Source organism: Perca fluviatilis, chromosome 16 (genome assembly GCF_010015445.1).
Source record: "Perca fluviatilis chromosome 16, GENO_Pfluv_1.0, whole genome shotgun sequence".
NCBI classification, from domain to species: Eukaryota; Metazoa; Chordata; class Actinopteri; order Perciformes; family Percidae; genus Perca; species Perca fluviatilis.
Window position 1 is genome coordinate 23,529,988 of NC_053127.1, and position 21,175 is coordinate 23,551,162.

Genomic DNA, 21,175 nt, shown 5'->3' on the forward strand with positions numbered 1-21,175 from the left:
CAAATACAAAGGCTTTTCCCCTTATAAAACCTATTTGTTTGTAAGAAAACATTAAATGTTGTAAATACGATACCGGTATGTAAGTATCAGTCACCGGCACTTCTCTTGATCGGACTATTTTAAAACCACAAATACCTCTAATGCCACGTAATCTCTCCCTTTTTCCTGGACTGTGCTCTCTCTTTCTGAGGAGGAGACAGCGGAGAAAGGAGAGTTAAGGATAGAGCCTGAAGCCACGGAGTGAACAGGAGACAGGAGCTGGTTGAAGGTCAGTGAGCAGAAGTGCACTTCAGCTGTGATCTTGTCAAGCAGTTGGCGGCAGACTATGGTAAAGCAACTCCCAAAGGGAGGGAAAAAAGCTACCTAAAACATAATTCACACATTTCCGAGCTTGGTTGAACGAATATCACTTGAATCCAACCAAGACTTCAATCTGTGACCTTTGACATGTGATATATGTAGGAGGATGACATGTTGAAGGTGGTATTTCCACTACGTATTCACTTCCTCTTGATACTCTCACTAGTTCACACATTAGAACATACAGTAACCTCTACCCTTTTTTTTACCTTTCTCTTGTGACAGTGTACCAGTATATGCACACAGGTTAACTCTGGTGTCCATTGGTGCTATAGGCTGTGAGGATTATGGTGAATGAGATTACTTTAGATTACATCCACCTGACTATGTTTGACATTGGCTGGCTTCTTTTTCTGTCCCTTATGCATTTGACTACATTTTAGTTGATAATAAGCCACGATAAAAGGATCCACATTGGCATTATGGCCATTCCACTTTAATCTTAGTGTCTGAAGCAGAGACAAAAATTAAGTCTGAGTTCCCTTAAATGACATTTATTTATTTATTTCTCTATCTTGGTTTGCAGTAAACATGAGCAAAAATATACATACAGTAAGAGCAAAAAAATAAAGAATAGAATTATCATCCTTTTGGGGAAAGAGTATCTCAACAAATTTCATGGAATTCTTTATTGAACTATCCTTACACCACAGTATTAGGCAATAGTATGATTTAAGACGAGGGCGTTCGGTGGGGAAAATGAGATTTGTTAAGTTATTCCTTATATGAAAAAGTAGACTCTCTCTGACATTTGTATTGGACCGTTTTGAAATTTTGTTCTGAAAAGTTGCTAAAGGTTTTGAACTTCAAAGTTCTCTAAAAGCTCTCTGTGACATATTCGCTATTAATTTACTTTGAATGTCTGAATTCTGAAACAATAAACCCCAGTGGTCAGAAGCTTTCATTGCAAGCTTTATGAGTTCAATTTTAGAAAGTAAAAAGGACTCAAACAATGACAAAAATATTTCTAAATAAAAAAAAAAAACCTTTCCAACCAAGCTGTTGACATTTTGCCATTTGTTGAAATAAATGCTGAAAACCTACCAGGTAGCTCCCATGACATGATACAATCCAAGCTTATAAATTATCTTCTCTTTACAACAAAATAGCAATAAAATACTCTTTTATAAATAAAACAACACTTTTAAATATAATTCCATCATGATAATGCACACTGGCAAAATTGCCTGACTGCAATATCTGTACGTTCTTTTCTATTTCTTCCTTGCTTTTGATGATACATTGATTTTGTGTTACAGCTTTTTTTTTAAATACATCATACAGCCACACAAAAAATAAATATATTGCTTTTTGAGGATATCTCCAAATTCTCACAGAAAAAACATATAAGTGGACATAACAGGAAATAACATTCTGTGACACTGAGGAACAACACTGTCTGTCCACCAGGAGGCACTGCTATGTTGTAGAGAAAAAAACATTCCTTTTGTGCGTATTATTAATATTATATACTAATAATAATATTATAAACACAGGATGTTTAGCCCTACACTTGGATCCTACAGTATCTCTGCTGAGGATGTGTCAGTGCAGCACAAATAAATCAAATTTAAACTGCCATAAAGATCTTTGGTTGAAGAACTAATCTTCACATGCACATGAGTAAAACAAGAATGTCCAATTAGGTGATGAAGCAAAGACATTTTATTTGCCGTATTGTGATTTAAAAAGGTTTGGTCAATTTAAAGAATGATTGGGGTAAAATAGGATTGAATGCATTGGGGAAAAAAATACCCTTGCTTTATTTCTTTTGAAGACAGTGATTCAGGCGTTTGACACAAGGAGGAGGAGGAGCGACAAAGTAGGGTAAAGAAGTTGAGCGTGCCTGCTGTGGATTAGTTGACCAGATTAAGAGATTACAGAGAAATTAAATAAGTGTTGCAGGAATGCCAGAGGAGAAATACATTTGAACTGCTCAGTAGATGGTCACACGAAAAGCAACAAAAAAAAGAGATGACTGTTGGATCACATCCTTCATTATGAATAACCCTTCAGAAATAGACCAGGTAATCACATTAGATCTAATTGCCTTTCTTTGTCAAGCATGGATCAGATAATGAGGTCCTATTGAGCCCACTGTGAGATATTTGCGAGAGAAACACATTGCTCTGAGAGAAATTAAGTGGTGGAGTCGAGCCAGACCTTAATGTGAGCGAACAGATGCTTGTGTTCCACATTTGCTGCCATGATGACACGACAGGATCACGTTCGCATTGGTGCAATTCTGCAACCATGCCAAAGCAGTGTGCCTGAGTTTAAAAGTGTGACTCTACAGATATCTCCAGCCATCATTTACAGGCGTTCTTACAATTGTGTGTGTCTTTACTGCACAATGAATGCACATTAAGTAAACAGCACCAAACTCAGGCCTACTCTATGCTTTTTCAACAGGTTGGTTGTTCAAACTGGTTGTCTAGTTATCATGATGTCTTTGCCTTCAGACTTATTCATACAACAGTGAAGAATTCTATATGAAAACAACAAATTTAAATGAGAAAAATATTCTTTTCTATGGGGGGTAAGGAAGCAAATCTCCAGTTTTGTTAATTTCCTACAGGACAAAAAAAAACAAACTACCAACTCACATTATTCAAGACTCTAGTCACCATTCAAAGAATATGTAAACTATACATTTTTATATCCTGGATGAATATTTAAGAGGATGATAATGGATATGAATAAAAGAAAGGGAAAAAAACACAAATGTTCTGCATCCTCCAAAACTGTACATTAATGAATTCAAAGCACACTTCCAGTGTAAATCAATACAAAATATGATAATGGCATCTATTTCTGATACATATGAAATAGATGCAATACACGCAAAAAAAACCTCCAAATATTCATGTTTAAATTAATTAAAAATTGAGACACAAGAAAATGGCTCTTGGTTTAAGCTTTAAAAATAATACACACAGTGACAGGGGGAGTGTAATGTCATCGTACAGCAGGAGGATCATTTTTGCTGTTTTTCATTTGAAATTCAGATGGTTGATTGGGAACCTGGGAACTAAAGTTCTGTTTATCCACTAGCTGGCTGGGAGTTTTGGTTTTTGTCAAACTAAGGTGATGTTGTAATGTAAGACCTCTGAAGCATAGGACTGATGTCTCATTTCATAATTCATTTGACACCAGTGTTGTTGATATGAACACTCTTTGCAGTCTAAATATGAAGCAGATCTGTTTCATAAGCTGCTCTCAGGTCAAACAACCTTGTTATCAAATGAATATCAAATGATCCAAAATAATTATCATTTAATAGAAGTCTTCTCATCCGAAGAATGGACTCAGGCATTCATAATGTATGCCACTTAATGAATATTGCACATTGCATGCAACTTCCCGACCTACTGAATGAAATAGGACCTGTGAATGGAACACACACACACACACACACACGCACACACACTTCTATTTTTTGGAGATGCCTATCTTACAGTATGTTGTTATCGAAACACACACTTGCTGTGTGTAAGGTTTAGTAGATTATAGTGTGGCCCCTCCTGGTGGTTAGTGGTTTAACATAACCTTATTTCACACTTAGCAGAGAGGTGGAGTGGGACACAGGGGCCTCCTGCCCTCATAGCACACTAAAGACAATACACACATGCAAAATGGCTTCATCTCTGCATCCATCCATCAAGATATAAGCAAGTCTGTTGGATTATTCTTTTAAGTGCAACAAAATAGACGTACTGATATAAGGTTATGATACTGTGTAAATACTGTAGATATACACATTTTGTATTGTAATTTGTGTATATTCATATATAGAGGGATACTCTATAAGTAGGCAGCAGGAGGGGAGCAGCAATAAAGTGTTAATGTTGCTGATCCTTGCAAACTTTGAAAACACATGTTCACATTCTTTATATCCCCTAGTTTGTCATGCAGTATAAATAGACGTCACCTCAAACTAATTTACAGAAAAGAATTTGTCCCAAAGCTCACAGACAGAAATAATGACAGGATTACCACCCTTTTATTCTTGCCCCATATCATCACACGACTGGACAAACAATTTCCCCCAAAATTTGGGGGTTGTAAACAAATCCTACAAAGGGTGTGAAATACTGAGATTTGTTTCTGTGTATGTGCAATGATGCAGAGAATGAAGAAAGTAGTTTTCAGCAGAGGAAAAGGGTCAACCTAGTTGATAGTGTTGATCCTCAGCTTGAAAGACACTCTTCCGGAAAACTTGTCTCTGTCACTTCCAATGGGAATGTTGTTGGCGTTGATCCTGCACTCGATGTTGACATCTTGATTGGCAGTAATATTAAGGAACTTGACGGCGACCAAAGGCTGAGAGTAGTTCACCTGCAAAAACAGATCCAAGGGCATCTTTAAACACAGGAAGTGATACATTCTCTCTGATACATCTTTAATAAACTGTCTGGAGATACATGATAGCTGCTTGGTTATTAGCAGCAATATTTACCAAATTAAGCAATATTTTGATTTCAGACACAATCTTACCTGAGCTTTCTTTCCATAGTAAGGGTAGTACATAAGGTTGAAAGTGCCATTTGGAGGGAAATACAGCAACTCTCCAATTTTGTCAGAGTCTTCTTTCTAAGGGGTTGAAACAACGTCATGAGTTATAGCTACTTCATATCACGTCACTTCATCTATGTAGGAGAGGAGGAGGCGAGCCTCATTAATCTCTTAAATCTAACTTCTCAACATGCTCACTATCTACTTCAGCAGTCTATTTAATGCAAAACACATAATCTTGATATACATAGATCTACAATGTACACTACTTCTAAGCATGGTTCAACATAATCTAAAGTCTAAAAACACAGGTTCTGTCCTGTTCTTACCCACTGATCTTTGCCAACTTTGTATTTCTGAGAGTGAGCAAATTAATGGAACACAATGGGAACAAAAGAAAAAAAGAGAAGGAACATACACAGGTGGTGTTAAGTGACAAAATGGCATGCAATGATAGTTGAAATAATACCAAGCACAGACATTAAAAGGGAATGGAGACGAGCGACAGGTGGCATATTGAAGATGAGAGTGAGGCACGATAGCTATGAATGGCCTGAAATCCACATTGTTATGTTAAGCCTTTCACTGTGAAAGACAGAAAGGGATTACCTTTGCACCACAGGTGACAAACGGAGCATGTCCATCCTTACTTGGCAGCATCCCAATCACCTGGTGAGACAGAAAGACAGCACGTCTCCAGCACCATTCCCATTTCACTCTTATTGAATACACAGAGGAATAGAAAGTCATGTTTAAAATTGTAAGATATGTCAGACATAAAAGGCAAATGAATAACCAATGACTATAAATGTTAGCTTGATACTGACTTTCTTATTTTTTTACTGGGATAATCTTCCTAATTCCTTATCTCAGTCCCTCGATGTCTCCTAGCAACACTATCCCTTTCGCTTCCCTCTTTATCTTTCATACCCGATTCAGCTTGATGATGATGCATGGCTTGCCATCCTGGTATCCATAGTAACGATCATTGATTCCAGAGCATAGCTCCAGCATGGTACGGTTGAACTGACAGGAGCGCTTGGGGTTGTTCTTGACATCGCCGCTGTCCTCCTGCAGGAAGTACTGGTCTGGGACGCAATCGTTATTTTTCTCGGCCTGGACGGAGTTGTTGTAGGCTGCAGGGGGAGAGAGCGGGGGTGGGTGGGGTTTATTTTGTTTATAAGGGCTTATGACTCAACTAAAACCCTAGTGCAAGGCAATCTCCCACCCACTGACAGTAGAAGAATTATCTCTTATTAGGTAAAAAAAACAAGTAAGTAAGTAATTCTTCCTAGATCGTTGGATAATCCACAGCAGTAAGCTTTTCAAATCACTGTACGAGAGGCCGAGAGCCAGACTTACGTGCCAGGAACTTGTCCAGGGCTTGAGCGTACATGTCCCAGCTCTCAGTGTTCTCGATGTTATAGACAATCTCATAGGAGTCATCTGTTTTGGGTCTAATCACCATGCCTGTGAGTGACAGAGAGACAGCAGGAGGTTAACGACACTGCGCCACCGCCCGTGACCTGTGTTCTCGCAGATCGTATCATTAGTGACTGCACCTGGTGTGGAGAGCCTGTCTTGCCAGGTTGGTTTGTGGTCGTCCAAGGTCTGCAGCATGACATACATAGTGAGTGTAAACAAGCCGGCCAGGAAGATGTAGAAAACTAAATAGAAGAGAAGAATAAGACCTGCAGACAAAGAGAGAAAAAAAGTGAGTTGTACCAACTGTATTATATATATATATATATATATATATATATATATTATGTTCAAAACAAATTACAACTATATATAAAATTATAATAACAGATAAATAAGAACATGTACATCTCAGCACAATCTTCCAAAATTAGTGTAAGTGATTGAAATAAGAAATTCCCATGTTCAAAAAGGAGTAGGAAGAAGTTCAACAAAAAAAACTTTTCTGGTCCTACCCCCTTTTTTATTGTTATCCTTTATGCAGTATCAGTGAGAAATGGAGTATTATCGTAGATCAAATTATTCACTTCAACAGACCTTATATCTTCTGTACATTGGATACATAGATCCTACTGAAAAACATCAAAACACCAAATCTTGTGTTCATATTCTAAATGAATATCTACCTAAACCTATTTGGCTAGGTAGCTACAGCTAACAGCTACCTGTCTTTGCGAAATTCAAGAAGTCACGGTTGTTTTTCCTCAAATTGTTAGCTAATAGTATGATTTAATAAATGTTGCTTTAAACTTACTATACTTAATATATTTTTATTGTGATTCACACACTAATATATTATATCTGTAGCCTCGAGAAAGTCTTCACTTCAATCAAACTCCATTCAGTTCCATTTTTAAACATGTGAATTGGCCTTTGTAGTAACTAGCATACAGTATATCGTATAAGAACAAAATGTCAATCTACTGAAACATTAATTAATTGAGAATACAATTACTCTAAGCATTACACATTTTGTCATTTCCACACACTAACACCACTGCCAACAACACCCCTTCCCTTATGATCAGATTTGATCAAACAATTTTATGATGTAGAAAATTACTCCATGTCTAAACGTCATATAATATTGCGTGTGTATACATGTTGCTTGCTTGAAAGAGGCATGAGCTACCTAAGGACCCAGCCTTCCCTGTTTTTTATTATGCAATGACATTTTCACAAATATTTTTTTTGCAATGATTCCTGTATCCACAATCCACTTGTTGTGCTGGTGTTCGTGCATTACAATGAAATGTTTTTGATTTATGCGTGACGGCTACATTAGACTAACATCTGCAACTTTAGATAAGTGCATTTCATAATTACTGTAATGCACATTTTTAAGTATGAATAATCTTCCATCTGAGCAGATAATGGAATCAGTTAATTTTAATGAAATGTTTTGTCGGTGTGGTCACTTTCTGACCAAACTAGTTCACAGGAGGCCAGTTAATCCTCATTAAACTAGAGACGCTTCATTCCATCTGCTCTCTCTTTTTCATTCACACATAAAACAACTGTCCATTAGGTACTTAAAATATCATTAATGCCATAACATGGTCTAAAATTAAGTTACTTTTACCAATAATTGCTTTTTTTCTTGCGTCCATTAAACCAAGATTGAAAGGCTGGTCTCTGATCAATTTCATTATAGAGGTTCCCTGTCCACAGAGGGGGAGGAATGATGACAGAGGGGGATATAGGAGGAGGGAGAACAAGGACCCCCTGGAGACCAGGCCACAGGGTCAGGAGATTACAGGCCATAATAGACTAGGCCTATTTCATTAACCGTGTAAGAAGACCATAGTGATAATGTTACATTAGACAGAAAGTAGGGCTGCAACTAATGACTGTTTTTTTCTATCAATGCATTTTTCTTTCTGATTAATGGTTGTCAGAAAATAGTGACATCACGATTTCACAGACCTCAAGGTGACATCTTCTGATTGCTTGTTCTGTCCAATCAACAGTCTAAAACCAAAAGATATTTGACATTTGCATTTCATTTGAGGAGCTGGAGCTTTTGCTTGATGAAAGAATTAATCAAAAGTGCTGCTTACTAATGTTCTAATGATTAATTAATCGATTAGCTGACTTGTTTCAAACACGGTCTAAAACATTCAAATGAATGAAATAATCATCTGTAACATTGTACCACTCTGTTACTGCTGTATTTTATTCAATGCACAGAGGTTAGATAAAGACCGAGTGATGTGTTGTTTCCTACTAGGAATGATCAAATACGTTTGAAGCAGCTGTTTGCTCCCACCTCAGGCATTCCTGTCGACATAGAGAGCAGGAAAACATAAATAGCATTTTCTATGACACATCCCTTGTTTTAAGCATCAACACCTGAGGCCCGCGTTGTGTAGCAACTGAGTACCCTGACCCTAGTTCCTCTGCTGGATGGCCCCCAGCGTGGAGCTTACTCGCTCTGTCAGCAGGCGCTGCATCTGCCTCCCCACACAGCCAGGCTTACAGGAATCCATAACTAAATGACAAGGGGAAGCTGCTCCACTGGGGGGCAATTATAGAGTGGTATCTTGATGATTTAGAGCTTGCGTGTGTGTTTTTTTTCACCCAAATGTTCCTTGAATTATTGAAATCCGAGGTGAAATTAATGAATGGCTGAGCAAGATGGCTGTGAGCATCCCGTCTGTCGCACGGAAAAGCCCCAAGCTGAGTCATTAAAAATATACAGTCAGTCCTCCAGGCCCCGGACCAAGCCAGAGGTACTACAGCAAGAGAGAGAGGCATCAGAGATAAGATGTGACAAAACAAAGTGTTTAAGTGTCATCCAGATGGGATGTTGTGCGAACCGCAAATATGACACCACCCAGGGGAGACTGGATATGCACATGTGCATACGTCAAGTGTACAGGCAGGGTGGCTTTCCCACTGGCAAAGACGGTGTTAGGTTCACAGTCTGCCCTTTCAGTCCACGCTGATGATGGACAGTAGAGCATCTGTCTTTCACCCTGGCTTTGTTTGCAGACGGCAGTTGAAAGCAAAGAATAAAAGGCCAGGGAGGGATGGTTCAGCATCCTGTTCTTTCTTCAATAATAATGGCAGGAGGTGTCCCTTTTCTTTCAGAAATTAATTAGGAGGACATGCTGCTCAATTGCTTTGTGAATTAGTGATCAAACAGATCTCTAAACTCAAAATGAAATGCTCTGGAGAAAGAATAAATAGCTATGTTCTTTTAATGTCAAACCATTTGTTATCTTGTATATGGTCTGCGATCTTACACTAAGACCAGCATCATGGTTTTGTTTCCTATCAGCCCTTTAAGGCTCTTTCCCTGTGTTACAGTAAGAGCCTTTTGTTGTTTTTGGAAGTGGGAGGTGCAGAACACTTAATTAGTCCTATTTTTAAATAGAGATAGCTGTTTGACCATGTTTGCCTGGTGTCAGCTGGTGGCAATGTAAAATCAAAATTGCAGACTGTTCTATTTTATCAAGGCTATTTCCATATCATTACAGCTCTATACACAAAGCACAAAGTGTTTCATCCTCAAAGAAGCCTTTGATCTGATGCTCTGCACTTACATTATACTGCATAATTATGAGTGAATTATGTGGTGGAAACTGTCTACAAAACACTCAACACACATTGAAATAAGCACCAAACACTGTAGAGTTAAAGTAATTATTTATAGTATATCCAATTCAAAGAACCCAAATGTGATTGGCTGTCCAAAGTCAAACATCTTTCACAAGAAGCCATGCTCTGTTTATGAGCTGATGTACCCTGAACACATTTAGTGTTCTTCCTCACATGCTCTACACACATGTTGAACATCTGTTTTCACTTAACATAAAGTGGGCCCCTTCAGAGGTATGCCGAAGGACAAGATGAACAAATTATGAAATAATAATTTTTTTACTTTACATTCATAGAACAACAAATTTGCCTGTTAAAGAGACAGGCAACTTGGCTAGTGTGTTTTCTTGCCTTTTTCTCCCTGCATGTTGAGATAAGTATAGAAAATGGATGAATAGGTCAAACAAGTGTAAGTAGAGGTACAGTACGTACAGTGTATGCATCATTAGGAGAATGAGGAAGTGCAAAGGTGAAATGCCAAGTTAAGCAGACCTACATGTAGTGGCTGACTACAGAAATAGAATAATTAACAAGCCTTAGAGAGCACAGCTTAAAAAGGCCACCCTAAAGATCCTAAAGCACCTGCGACACACTGAGCTGGATTAAGTCGTACACTGCGGGAGGATTCCTGCAAAAGAAGCTATACGGTCAATGATTCCCAACTCTGCACTCATAGTAAAATGTCCACTGATTAAATATTATCAACAGGATACCACTGCAAGTAAAATCACTTTCAGCATGATTCCAACCACAAACTTCAGTGCCTTTGAGATCATGTCCCCAGTGTAAAGATAAAAAATAATCTGAATTCCTGAAAGTGATTTACTTTGCTAGATCCTACCCACTGAATTGATACCTTCCCCATCAGCCACTGAAGTCATTAGATTAGGATTAAATCCCTCACTGATTTACACTCACTGGGAGGGGCCGGGTTGGAGGTGATACAAATAGCATTTGGCCCTCGGCTTTACCCAGATTAAAACGCTCCAATGTCATTAGAACAGAGCCATATGCGCCCTATCATTTCATGAATCTTTGAAATAGTTGCTGGCTGGTTGTATGGTAGAAAGGAGGACAGTAGGTGGCAAAGCCCTTGTTTTACATAGAGGCTGGGATTGGATCTTCCTTCAAAATCTCTGTGGGGAAAAGCCTGAAAATGAATGACATCATGTTGAATGCTCATTAGATAAAAGCTGCAGGCTGTACAACCTATAGGCTATTTCTACTTAATTCAGCAACCGATCTCCCCGGAAAAAGTCGTATCCGCAGCAGAATTCTTAAGGCTAGCTAAGGCTCTCTCATTGCTTCCAAAGAGAGGAGCTGATGATATGCACTTTACAACAGAGTGGAACCTGTTTCATCAGTGCTGCAGTAATCTGGCTAATTCAAATGTGAAATAAGACCATATGCCTCCACCCTTATGCTGAGCGCATTGCGCAGTGAAAGCAGTGCCATAAATTAATAAATAAAGAAAGAAAGAAACTAAGCAGGAGGATTTTTTTTTCTTCCACCGGCTCCCACAGAAGCGGTGCCGCATACAGACTTCAGCTGCAGACTGTGGTGGACAGCGACAGCCATCTCATTACCTGAACACTGAGGGAAAACAATCAAACAACTTCTGTCAGGGTGAAATTGATATTATGGTTACACATTTTCATTTCTGAAGGAGTCCTGTCTTGAAGCATCACGTTGATCTTTATAAAAGGCTTAAGAGACAATGACAGGGACCTGTTACAGAGCCGAGGGACCGTGTTTGCTGCATTGCTGTAGCTGGACAGTACTTACCCCAGCTGCTCGCCGTCCTGCCCAGGAACTCCCTCGTCCTCGGGTTCCATATATATTCCTTCCACCCGGTTTTTTCTCCATCCTTTGCCATTTTGTCATAAAAGTTTGGACCCCAAAGCTCTAACAAACGCGCCCTAATGCAATTAGCGCCGGGCTGAAACAATTAGCCAGAGAGCAGAAAGAGAGCTACTGTATGGCAAGAAGACAGATAATTAAAGGTCTACTTAAGCGCTCAGATGGACAAATGAATGGTAATGAAAGTAGAAACACTACTGGAGTCAATCTGATAACAGAGAGACGGATAGTAAGAGTAAGAGGTAGCAGTCCTACACTCCAGCACAGACCTAGTATCTGCCCTCCCCCCCAGCTCTTGTCTGCATGCCGCAGAGTTTTGATGAGTGGTGCAGAAATCTAGTGATACTGCGGTAAAGCAGTCCCTCCGCCTCTCTCTACAAGCACCCTTCCCTCTCCATCCCCCCCAGCAGAGCTACTCCCGCCTCCTCTGGCCGCCTAGCCAATCATCTGCACCGCATCCTTCCTCCTCACAGGACCAACGCATGAAAGACAACCCGTAGAGCATATCGTGTGTTGGCTGAAAGCATGCTTTTATTGGCTCTGAGGCACCAAAGAAAGCCAACATAGGCTAATATCTGTGATATTTCTGAAGGACTCCAAAGTGTATGTGGTTCTAAGTGATATTTTCATTGATATTTTGGGAATTGTAGACCCATTGTTGTATAATTATTTATCGTGGAATTAGCATATTATTCAAATGGGGGGTCTATGATAACCATACAGGGACGTTATTAATGTGTGGTCACAAAAACGAGAAAGAGACTCTTCAGATAATAATGTAGAGACATATATATAATATAAAATTCCACATGTTGGATTTTAATGCGATTGTTCTTTATTGTGAGACAAATTGTCTGCATATATGTGCCTTTTTAGCATTGGTTGCTAATTGAATAATGCCAGAATAATAACTAATCCTATTGAAATAACTATTTAAAATTCAAACTATGAAATTTGGTAAAGGTCTGCTGGATTACTCTGTATACAATTGCTTGTGTGTGCTATATTGAAGTGGTGACTTGTCTTATAATACATCCATGGGTATTATGCATGGAGCATCCTGATGGAGCCACACCAGCAGCAGTGGAGTAATTAAGGTAGCGCCCTCACATGGACACCGAGGCTGCTGCAACACCTGCTGCAAAAGTGCAGTGGGAACATAATGTCCACTTCCCCACCATCTTCACTGGAAAACAACACGAGGCATAAACACATGCAAAAATCCTGTTTGTTGTGTAAAGTTCATTATATAAAATTTATTTTAATGACAATATCAATGCAAATATAGCACTACAGTGATATCCAAGGGACACCGTATCTTACCATATCAATATAGTATGGCACTCGTATAATGGCCACTGTTTTAGAAGACACACAAAACCAACAGCTTCTGTAAACTATTTTGGAAATGGTACCTAGGGTTCCATATCAGCCTGTGAAAAGGACTAGTAAGGTGATTTACTTTGTATCTGGAATTAAATTGGGCACAATATTTAATATCACTGGGACATTTTCGGTGTAAGGAATCTCTGCATGCATTGCACTTGCCCATTTCCTTCAACCTGACCTGTGCTTGTTTTGCAAAGTGGACTTCGTAAGCTTGAAAACCCTGGACCCTCAAACACGAGCAGGTGGGAACTAAAACAAAAGGCCAAGCAGTGACTCTCAAACATTTAGATAGGTCTTCTTTTCACTGGGTAAGTGTACTGTACTGTACAGCTTGGTGCTAACTATCATAAAAAGACAACAACCAAGAGACATTCAATTGCCTTAATACTAATACAGAAAGGCTCACTCTTCAAAGTACAAACTTCATTTCATGTGGCTTTCAGAAATAAAGCAAATATGTAACAATAACTATATTAATATTGTTTCTCATGGCAACACTATGTAGTTGAATGAACAACACCAGTAGTTCAAGGTAGCAGCAAAGTATTCAAAATGTCAAGACAACGAGCTGTTGAAATCTGTACACAAATAAAAATGAATGTAGAAAAAAAAGGGTATAAATAAAACAATAACACAGCTTAAAGGGAGTCTTGCATACATTTAAATAAACAACTGTTGGACTGCGCCCCTCTTTAGAGGGCTTACTGTTTATTAGTAGAACTAAAAGTAACGCAAGGACTGGCTGCAGCAGATAAAGTACTTCATTCTTTTAGAAAAAACAAGTGAACAAAGTTATGTTTATACAGTATATGCTACATAATATGTATTGATTACAAGTATGAAAATGGAAATAATTGCTACATTTTCAATACAGTTGTACATATCTATTTACAGTACATTAGGGTTTAATTTCTCCTAAGTGTATACCATGTTTTGTGCAGATTGTTCCAGCATTCTGTTTGAGGTGATCAATACTCACAGTCTTATCAGTTGCACCATATTGTACAGTCTGTGTTGATGGGTGTCAGTGCTTGTTTTTCTTTGTGGTGGAACAATCACTAATGTGCAACTGTGGAGAAGCATGAATGATGAAGTTTTTTGTACCATTGATCTGTGTCATATTTGGCTGGACTGCACAGTATGTGCCATCTGTTGCACCACCCTTTCTAACGATACCCCAAGCGATATATATTTATCTTTTTATATGACCACATGTTATCGTAGTGAAGATCTGCTGTATGTAAAAGTCTGACATGATCATCTCTACATTTTCTTTTACAATACTGTATGTCTATCGTGACATGCAGAGAATGACACAGTAAATATGACTTATTCAAGTCTTAGATATGTATGTTAGGCTAGTTGACACAAGTTTTTAATTATGTTGCTCCAGCGTCGGGAGCATATTGCTATAAAATTGCAGAAATGTTGAGAAAGTAAATAGATTTACATTACAAATATGCAAACAGATACAGTAGGTAGCTTTGACTCCTCAGTGATGATTATTTGCATCCACAATGACAATCTATTGTAACCAAGACATCTCATATGCATTCACGATTTCAACAAACACTTCAATAACTTATCAATGAATCTCGCCTTTTCTCATCCACAGAGTAGTTTCTATGCAAGTTGGACAACTGTGTGTGGGAGAAAATATATGATTCCTTTAGCATATGTCTCAAGTAGTCAGGAGAAAATTTGGCAACACCAATCTAAGAAAACATCCCACCTATTATTAAGTTGGTGTCTTCTATTTGTGGCAATAATACTGGCGTTTTGTGGCAAAAATCATTGGCAATTAGAACACATCAAGAAGGACATAGTACAGAGCAAGTACAAATCACCCCGGTCAGAGATTAGTTTAGTCTGATTGTAATACTTCCTTTCTTCACCTCTTTTATCAGCCTTTTTTTGTTTTTTCCCCCAAATGAGTTCAAAGTCTACAATAACCTTCATTACTGTTCTCAGATCAGTTTATCACACAATAAGAGCAACATTCTCTCATTCCTCTGTGCAGTTACTAAACCCATTTTACTCTCCTCTCTTTATTAATTGTCCAACCATCTTCAATTCATCTGTGTGTTTAGTCTCTCTTCAGTGCTGTACTCACTGGCCGGCCAGCCTTTCCACCTCAGATAGCCGTGTCCCACACGACGGCCTGTGGCCTCTGGCAGGGTGGCGTGCCAGTCTTACGAGGCTCAGGTGTCCGTCTCCAGCTAGGGAGGATGGGCATGCTGTCCTGCTTGCACAGGCTTTTGTCAGGGCGCCTGTGGGCCTTGATCTCTTTGCACAGGCAGCGTTTACGCTCAATGACTTCAAGCAGCTTGCCGTCTCTCTGGCTCTGCGTTGCGGATAGGGTGGTGCCCCCGCTGACAGGAGGCTGTCCCTGCGCCAGCTGGGCGAGCTGCTGGAACTGCAACTGCAGGTGGTGCTGTTGCTGGAGCTGCTGGAGCTGCTGCTTTAACTGCAGCTGCTGCTGGTGGAGCTGAAGTTGCTGCTGCTGCCGAGACACACTGGGACTGCTGGGACTGCAGGGCACTTGAGGCTGGGCCAGACCATGCAGCTGAACACATTGGGAAAAAGTAAATTTATGTAGCGTTTTATGATATTATAGTATTTTAATTTCAAAATAACCTGCATGATCACTGCAGTGCTGTCTGCAGTGACAGCCAATCCTAGCAGCACATGTTGAATGAAACTGCAGTTCCCGTGGACAGCCACAAGGATGCAGCGCTGCTTCATCTATTACAGGTTGAGGGAGGGTCAACCAGCCGCATGAAGACAGTCTCTGCAGCACACTCACTGCGTCAGCACTTGCTATGCAGCCAGAATCTGGGCAAAATGTGCTGCTGGAAGACTGCAGCTCATCACTCCAAACATAGTACAGCATGTTCTCTCATCCACTATTCTCTCTCATTTTCTGATTACATATCAGCTTAGTCATATACCTTTGCAGCTCTTATTTTTTTAAGGCCAGCCAGAGCCTTAGTCTGCCCAGTGGGCATATCTACCAGCTAAAAATAGATCTGCAGGAGCACTGTCTCTAGCAAAAAGGGAAGTAATAATGAGACCAATATTAATGTTGATTCCCAAATCTACCATGAATGAAGTTAATAGAGTCTAAAGTTATACAGCTGGGTGTTGTATATTAACCTGATTCAGGGCTTCTCGTGCTGGTAGGCTGCTCTGTCTCTGGACGTCTCCACCACCCACCTGTCTCACTCCAGCAGCAGAGGAGGAGCGGCCCAGCCGCCCCACTTCTGTAAAGAAACAAACATTAAACTGTGTGCCTGCTAATGACAACACTGGAAAATAACTTTGTGTTTTAACACACAGAGCTGTGAATGTCTATCTACACTCATGTGAGTTGAGACGGGGCTTTTGTACATTGCATGCTCATTATATTTTGAGCTACTTGACAATTATATACTAATGATACTACTGATGAACAATGGATGCTGGAGCAACAGATTTACAAAGATATTTGTTCCTATATCCCTCTGTCAATGTTTGTCTGAGGGCTGGATATCATATATTGTCTTGTAAATAGATTTCCATTTTATTTGTTGTAACAAGAAAACAGTTACATTTTGTAGAGATCCTAATCTATAATTTTTCACTATTCAACAATTAAGCACAATATGACTGATTACATCTTCTACAGAAATATTTCTGTGTGGGCCTGTTTATGGGACACTTATTTTATTGGCTCTGCTTCAGTGTAAGTATTGCACTGACTCTCAAGGTAAGCAGCATCTCTCGTTTCTAGGGAAAGGCATTGAGTGCAGATGCAAAGAGTCTGACAAGGAGACACAAAGCTTCAAGGCTAACTTCAGAACAAAAGGGATTTAATGAAGGCAGGGCTGTTAGCTTTTTGTGACAGTCATTGGAGACGAGAGAAGGTAGTCTCTGATTCTTTCAAGTTTAAAGGGCTACACCACAACAGAGCCAGCAGAAGAATCCCCATGTAAATTTGCTGCTAGTTCCTTTCTAAATAGGATGTTGTGGTTGGAGGCTATGACTAAAAGATTATGAACACTAAGTGTTTACTTACCTCCATTGCGACAGGCAGGGAAAGTCTGGCAGGGAAGAGGCAGACCAACTCTGGGCAGGGCTCTGAAACCTGGGCTGCTATCCACACCAGCCAAGGACTCACTGTGACCAAGCGCCCTGCTGGTGGCACCACTGAAGTGGACTGGGATGCCTGAGAGGCCTCCTCGAGACCCCATGCAGAGGTCCTCCTTATCCATCCTTAATAGGGCATCAGCACTGCCATTCCACGCACGGCCTTCGTCCTCTGAGACAGGGAACAGAAACAGAATGAATATTTCAAAGAGTAGAACATAAAATTCATTCAAAAGCCTGATTTCACTACAGGATCTGTATTCAAGATGACCTCTGACTTACTCTCTGTCTCTCTGCTCCCATGGCTGAAGGACAATTTCCTCTGCATAGGCCAGTAAGATCCCTCATCTGCAGCTAAACTGGCACTGCTGTCCCAGGGCATGAACCCAACTTTTGATTGGAGGGACGAAGACCCTCCGTTGCTTTTGAATGCCCCCTCACCTACACCAGTAAGACTTGAGGGCTGTTGCAGAGACGGTGTCTGAGCGCTTCCTCTCAGGCTATCGTAAGCCGGCGGTCTCCGGAAGCCACCGGAGGGGTAGGTCCACAGCAGGGGGCTGTCCGAGGAGGGAGGCTTGTATGCTGGCAGGCTGTGAGGAGTGTGAGAGCGAAGATGGGGGCGAGAATGAGGACGCTGGGATGAAGATAATGGCGTAGGGGTTGAGCTGGTGCTGCTTTGAGATGTGGAGGGAGTGTGATCCATCTGTAAGGAGTATGGCCCTCCATCCCTATCCCTGTCTCTTTCTCTGTCCCTGTCTTTATCCCTCTCTCTGTCCCTGTCTTTGTCCTTGTCTCTTTCCCTGTCCCTTTCTCTACCCCTATCCCTTTCTCTATCTCTGTCCCTGTCCCTATCTTTGTCTCTGTCCCTGTCCCTATCCCTATCCTTGTCTCTGTCTCTGTCCCTGTCCCTGTCTCTGTCTCTGTCTCTGTCCCGATCCTTATCCCTCTCTCCTTTATCCGACTTCAACAGGAAGCTAACAGATTTGCCTTCCTTGCCTGTACTTGAGGTTTGGGTCTGGACTGTGGCCTGGTTCTGAGAACTGCCCTTGATTGGAGCGGGAGAGTCTCCTCTCTCTGGCTTGCGATAGTGATGGTAGTGCGAGGGACGATGGTGAGGGTGGTGGTGGTGATGGGAGAAAGGGGAGGTGGATTTGGAGGAGGGAGGCAGTGGTGTGGAGTGGCTTCTGGCTCTCAGTCCGGGGGCAGGGCCTAACTGAGCCTCTCTGCTGTGTTTGTCCTGCTGGGATGCACTTCCTCCTGATGACTCCTTGGAGCCCGACAGTGACGATGGAACATTCGAAGTAGTCGAGGAGGAGGTGCTGGCTTGAGTAGTCACGCTGGATGTTTGAGTTCCCATTTTAGCAGAAGTAGACTTGTTTTGCACCCCGACCCCGCTGGAGGCTGCTGCTGGCTGAGGGAAGGCAAGCAGTGGGGGCCGGTGTTGTAGAAGATTGGGAAACGGGGCTGGGATCTTCGTGTTGGACTCTGCCTCAGATTTACTTCCTTGCAGCAGGTAGGGAGTAGGCGCTCTTGGAGTGTGTGGACTGGTAGAGAGGACCTGGGGGACAGGGGTAGAGGATGCAGAGGAAGGCAGAGGAGACGAATGGGAGATTGACACAGTAGCTTTTGGTTTGGAGTAGGAAGGAGAGGAAGAGGAGGGGCGTGGCAGAGAGGAGGAGCTGCTGGAGGAGGAAGGGGTGACATGGAAGTGTTTCGAGGTTTTCAGTTTCTCATGTTTGGAAGGGAGGTGTCTCTGGGACTCTCTGTCCTCTTGCAGCGGGTATTTCATCTCCTCATAGATGGCCTCACTCTGGTCTGAGTCAGAGTCAGGCGTGGTGGCCACAGGGGTGACAGGGTGGGGGGTGGCCGTCTGGCTGTCTCTGGTGAACACTTGGCCCACCATCTCTATATAGACCGGCTCATCCTCCCCGTCTCCTGTCTGAATCTGAGAGTCTGCTGCCTGGAAAGGCAAGGATGTGGCAGAAGGAGGCACACGTGGAGGAAGAGGGTCAAAGGAAAGCTGCGTGCTAGGACTTCTCTTGGGCTTTAAAGGAGGCACCTTCTTTCCTCCAATCTCTCCAGAGTCAGACTTCTTCATGGCTGTAGGAGGAAAAAAATGCATGTCAAGAAAGAAAAAGATTATTTTCTCTGTAGAACATGTACCTGAGAACACATTTCTTACCATTTTTCTTCTCTGAGTGTTTGGCCTGTGAGTGGGAGGACGCAAGAGGTGGTGGCGTATCAATAAGTCCTCTGCTGTCACTGGAGGAGGAGCTGAGGCGAGTGCTGGGGTGACGTTTGGGTTTGGCTGGGGGGCAACGGCCACCATGTTGGGATTGGGTGTCCGAGTAATCTCCGTTCTCCAGACTTGTATCCCCGGCACCTACAGCATGACAGGACTGCGAGCGCGGCGCCATGGCCGAGGCACAGGAGTGAGGGGACAGGTCCTGGGAGGCCGGCATGGTCATGAAACCCATCCGGAAGTGCCGGCGGAAAGAAGCCAAGTCTCTGACTTTGCCAACAGTGGCTGAGGGGTCATTTTGGTTGGAGCTGCAGTTTGGAAATGGGGTTGGGAAGATGTGGATAGAAGAAAAATATTAAAGAAGAAATCATAGTTATGTGCAAAAACATTCATGTACTAGCCTTTATATTGACCTCACTCTCTCTTTGGTCTTCAAACATCGCCTTTGCATTTAAGAAATGCCTGCAGGGCTTTCACTGCTAAAAGGAAAGCCCTGGAGGCTCCTCTATCTTTCGCATTCACATATCTTTCCATCTGAATTCCTCCTCATCTGCTTCATCCTCAAACGCATTCAATTAGGAAATCAATTCCCCTGTCAAAAACAAAGTACTCATAGTGTACACTGCGCTGCTGGAATTCCCTTATTCTTCATAGCTTTATACCACATCTGTAGTCTGCTCCCATGATCGCCAAAAGCAATTAATCTGTTTCCATGGGAACAGTCGTGATTTTCATGTATTTGATAGTTTGTCTTTGAAATCATCAATGATACGAGCTCCCACAACAACAAATAAAACTGACAACTGAAAAATCAGACGTAATATTACAGCGTTTTACTGAATAGGTGGTATTGCATTCCTTCTTTTGGGAACTGTGAAATGCGTTACTTATGTGTCAAATGTATTATATACCATTTATTCCATTAACACGCAGATGCTTATTATTATCATCATGTCTATATAAAAATGTCTATATAAAAATGCAAGCACATATAAATATGTGCTTGCAGTTTACAAGCACAATTTAGCATCAGTGTCAGTGCATCAAGCTGTTGACATAAAACTGTGAGCTTTGATTCCCTGCTAAGTTTGCCAAAGGGTTACAAAATGGCTTCTGATAACCCTCTGCTTGCTTCTCTGCTTTAGAGATAGGTGCTGCAATGGTGTGGTGTCTCCAGGGGTGTTATGCTGCTTCACCCCACACCAACACAAGAAAATTCCGTGGCCTTTAAGCTAACTTTGATCGAACAAGATTTAAATACTTCCCCCTGTACAACAGACTTTTCATTAACAAGGCTAGTGTGAATTTACTGCACTTACACAAAATGTCAGAGGAGAGGGGAAAAAAGCATTCACATCGGTGGTGGAAATACCATCACCATCAAGAAGTATAAAGATATTAGACTGCAGCAATGCAGGTAGAAATTGCAGCTTCATCAGGCTGATTCTTATTCCAGGTTTGTGTTGATCCTATCTCAGCCACAGGGAGCACATCTGGATATCCACATCTGTGTCTATACGTTTGAGGCTGCAAGAAATTGTGTTTCTGAGTGTGTAATTAAACAGCTCAAATGCCAGATTATTCTGTGTGTAAGTG

General features: G+C 41.2%; 2 protein-coding genes across 7 annotated transcripts in view; both read right to left on the reverse strand.

The window, feature by feature from the left end:
* Nucleotides 1-2,002: 2,002 nt before the first annotated feature.
* atp1b2b (ATPase Na+/K+ transporting subunit beta 2b) lies at nucleotides 2,003-12,169 on the reverse strand. Of its 2 annotated transcripts, XM_039777345.1 has the most exons (8): nucleotides 11,746-12,169; nucleotides 6,438-6,566; nucleotides 6,238-6,345; nucleotides 5,806-6,011; nucleotides 5,485-5,544; nucleotides 5,205-5,231; nucleotides 4,858-4,953; nucleotides 2,003-4,698 (listed from the first exon to the last, which is right to left on the reverse strand). In XM_039777345.1, the coding sequence occupies exons 1-8, from the start codon at nucleotides 11,834-11,836 to the stop codon at nucleotides 4,531-4,533; spliced, it is 885 nt and encodes a 294-aa protein (XP_039633279.1). In that variant the 5' UTR covers nucleotides 11,837-12,169; the 3' UTR covers nucleotides 2,003-4,530. The 2 variants fall into 2 exon arrangements, with proteins under 2 accessions (XP_039633279.1, XP_039633280.1); XM_039777346.1 differs by lacking the exon at nucleotides 5,205-5,231.
* An 878-nt stretch (nucleotides 12,170-13,047) lies between these two features.
* LOC120543802 (neuronal tyrosine-phosphorylated phosphoinositide-3-kinase adapter 1) overlaps nucleotides 13,048-21,175 on the reverse strand; it is a 34,462-nt gene continuing 26,334 nt past the window's right edge. For 4 of the 5 annotated variants that reach the window (XM_039777055.1, XM_039777056.1, XM_039777053.1 and 1 more), the window contains exons 3-7: nucleotides 19,520-19,887; nucleotides 17,620-19,437; nucleotides 17,267-17,509; nucleotides 16,366-16,472; nucleotides 13,048-15,775 (exon numbers count right to left, since the gene is read on the reverse strand). In XM_039777055.1, coding sequence (XP_039632989.1) covers nucleotides 15,344-15,775; nucleotides 16,366-16,472; nucleotides 17,267-17,509; nucleotides 17,620-19,437; nucleotides 19,520-19,887 — 2,968 coding nt within the window. In that variant the 3' untranslated portion in view covers nucleotides 13,048-15,343. The remainder of the gene's footprint in view (nucleotides 15,776-16,365; nucleotides 16,473-17,266; nucleotides 17,510-17,619; nucleotides 19,438-19,519; nucleotides 19,888-21,175) is intronic. The other variant, XM_039777057.1, reaches the window with a different exon arrangement.

Coding starts and splice junctions, on each gene's coding strand:
- atp1b2b (XM_039777345.1), bottom strand. CDS start 11,836: ATGGCAAAGGATGGAGAAAAAACCGGGTGGAAGGAATATATATGGAAC. Junction 6,567..11,745: donor CAGGACGGCGAGCAGCTGGG/GTAAGTACTGTC, acceptor CTTTGTCTGCAG/GTCTTATTCTTCTCTTCTAT. Junction 4,699..4,857: donor ACTATGGAAAGAAAGCTCAG/GTAAGATTGTGT, acceptor CTGTTTTTGCAG/GTGAACTACTCTCAGCCTTT.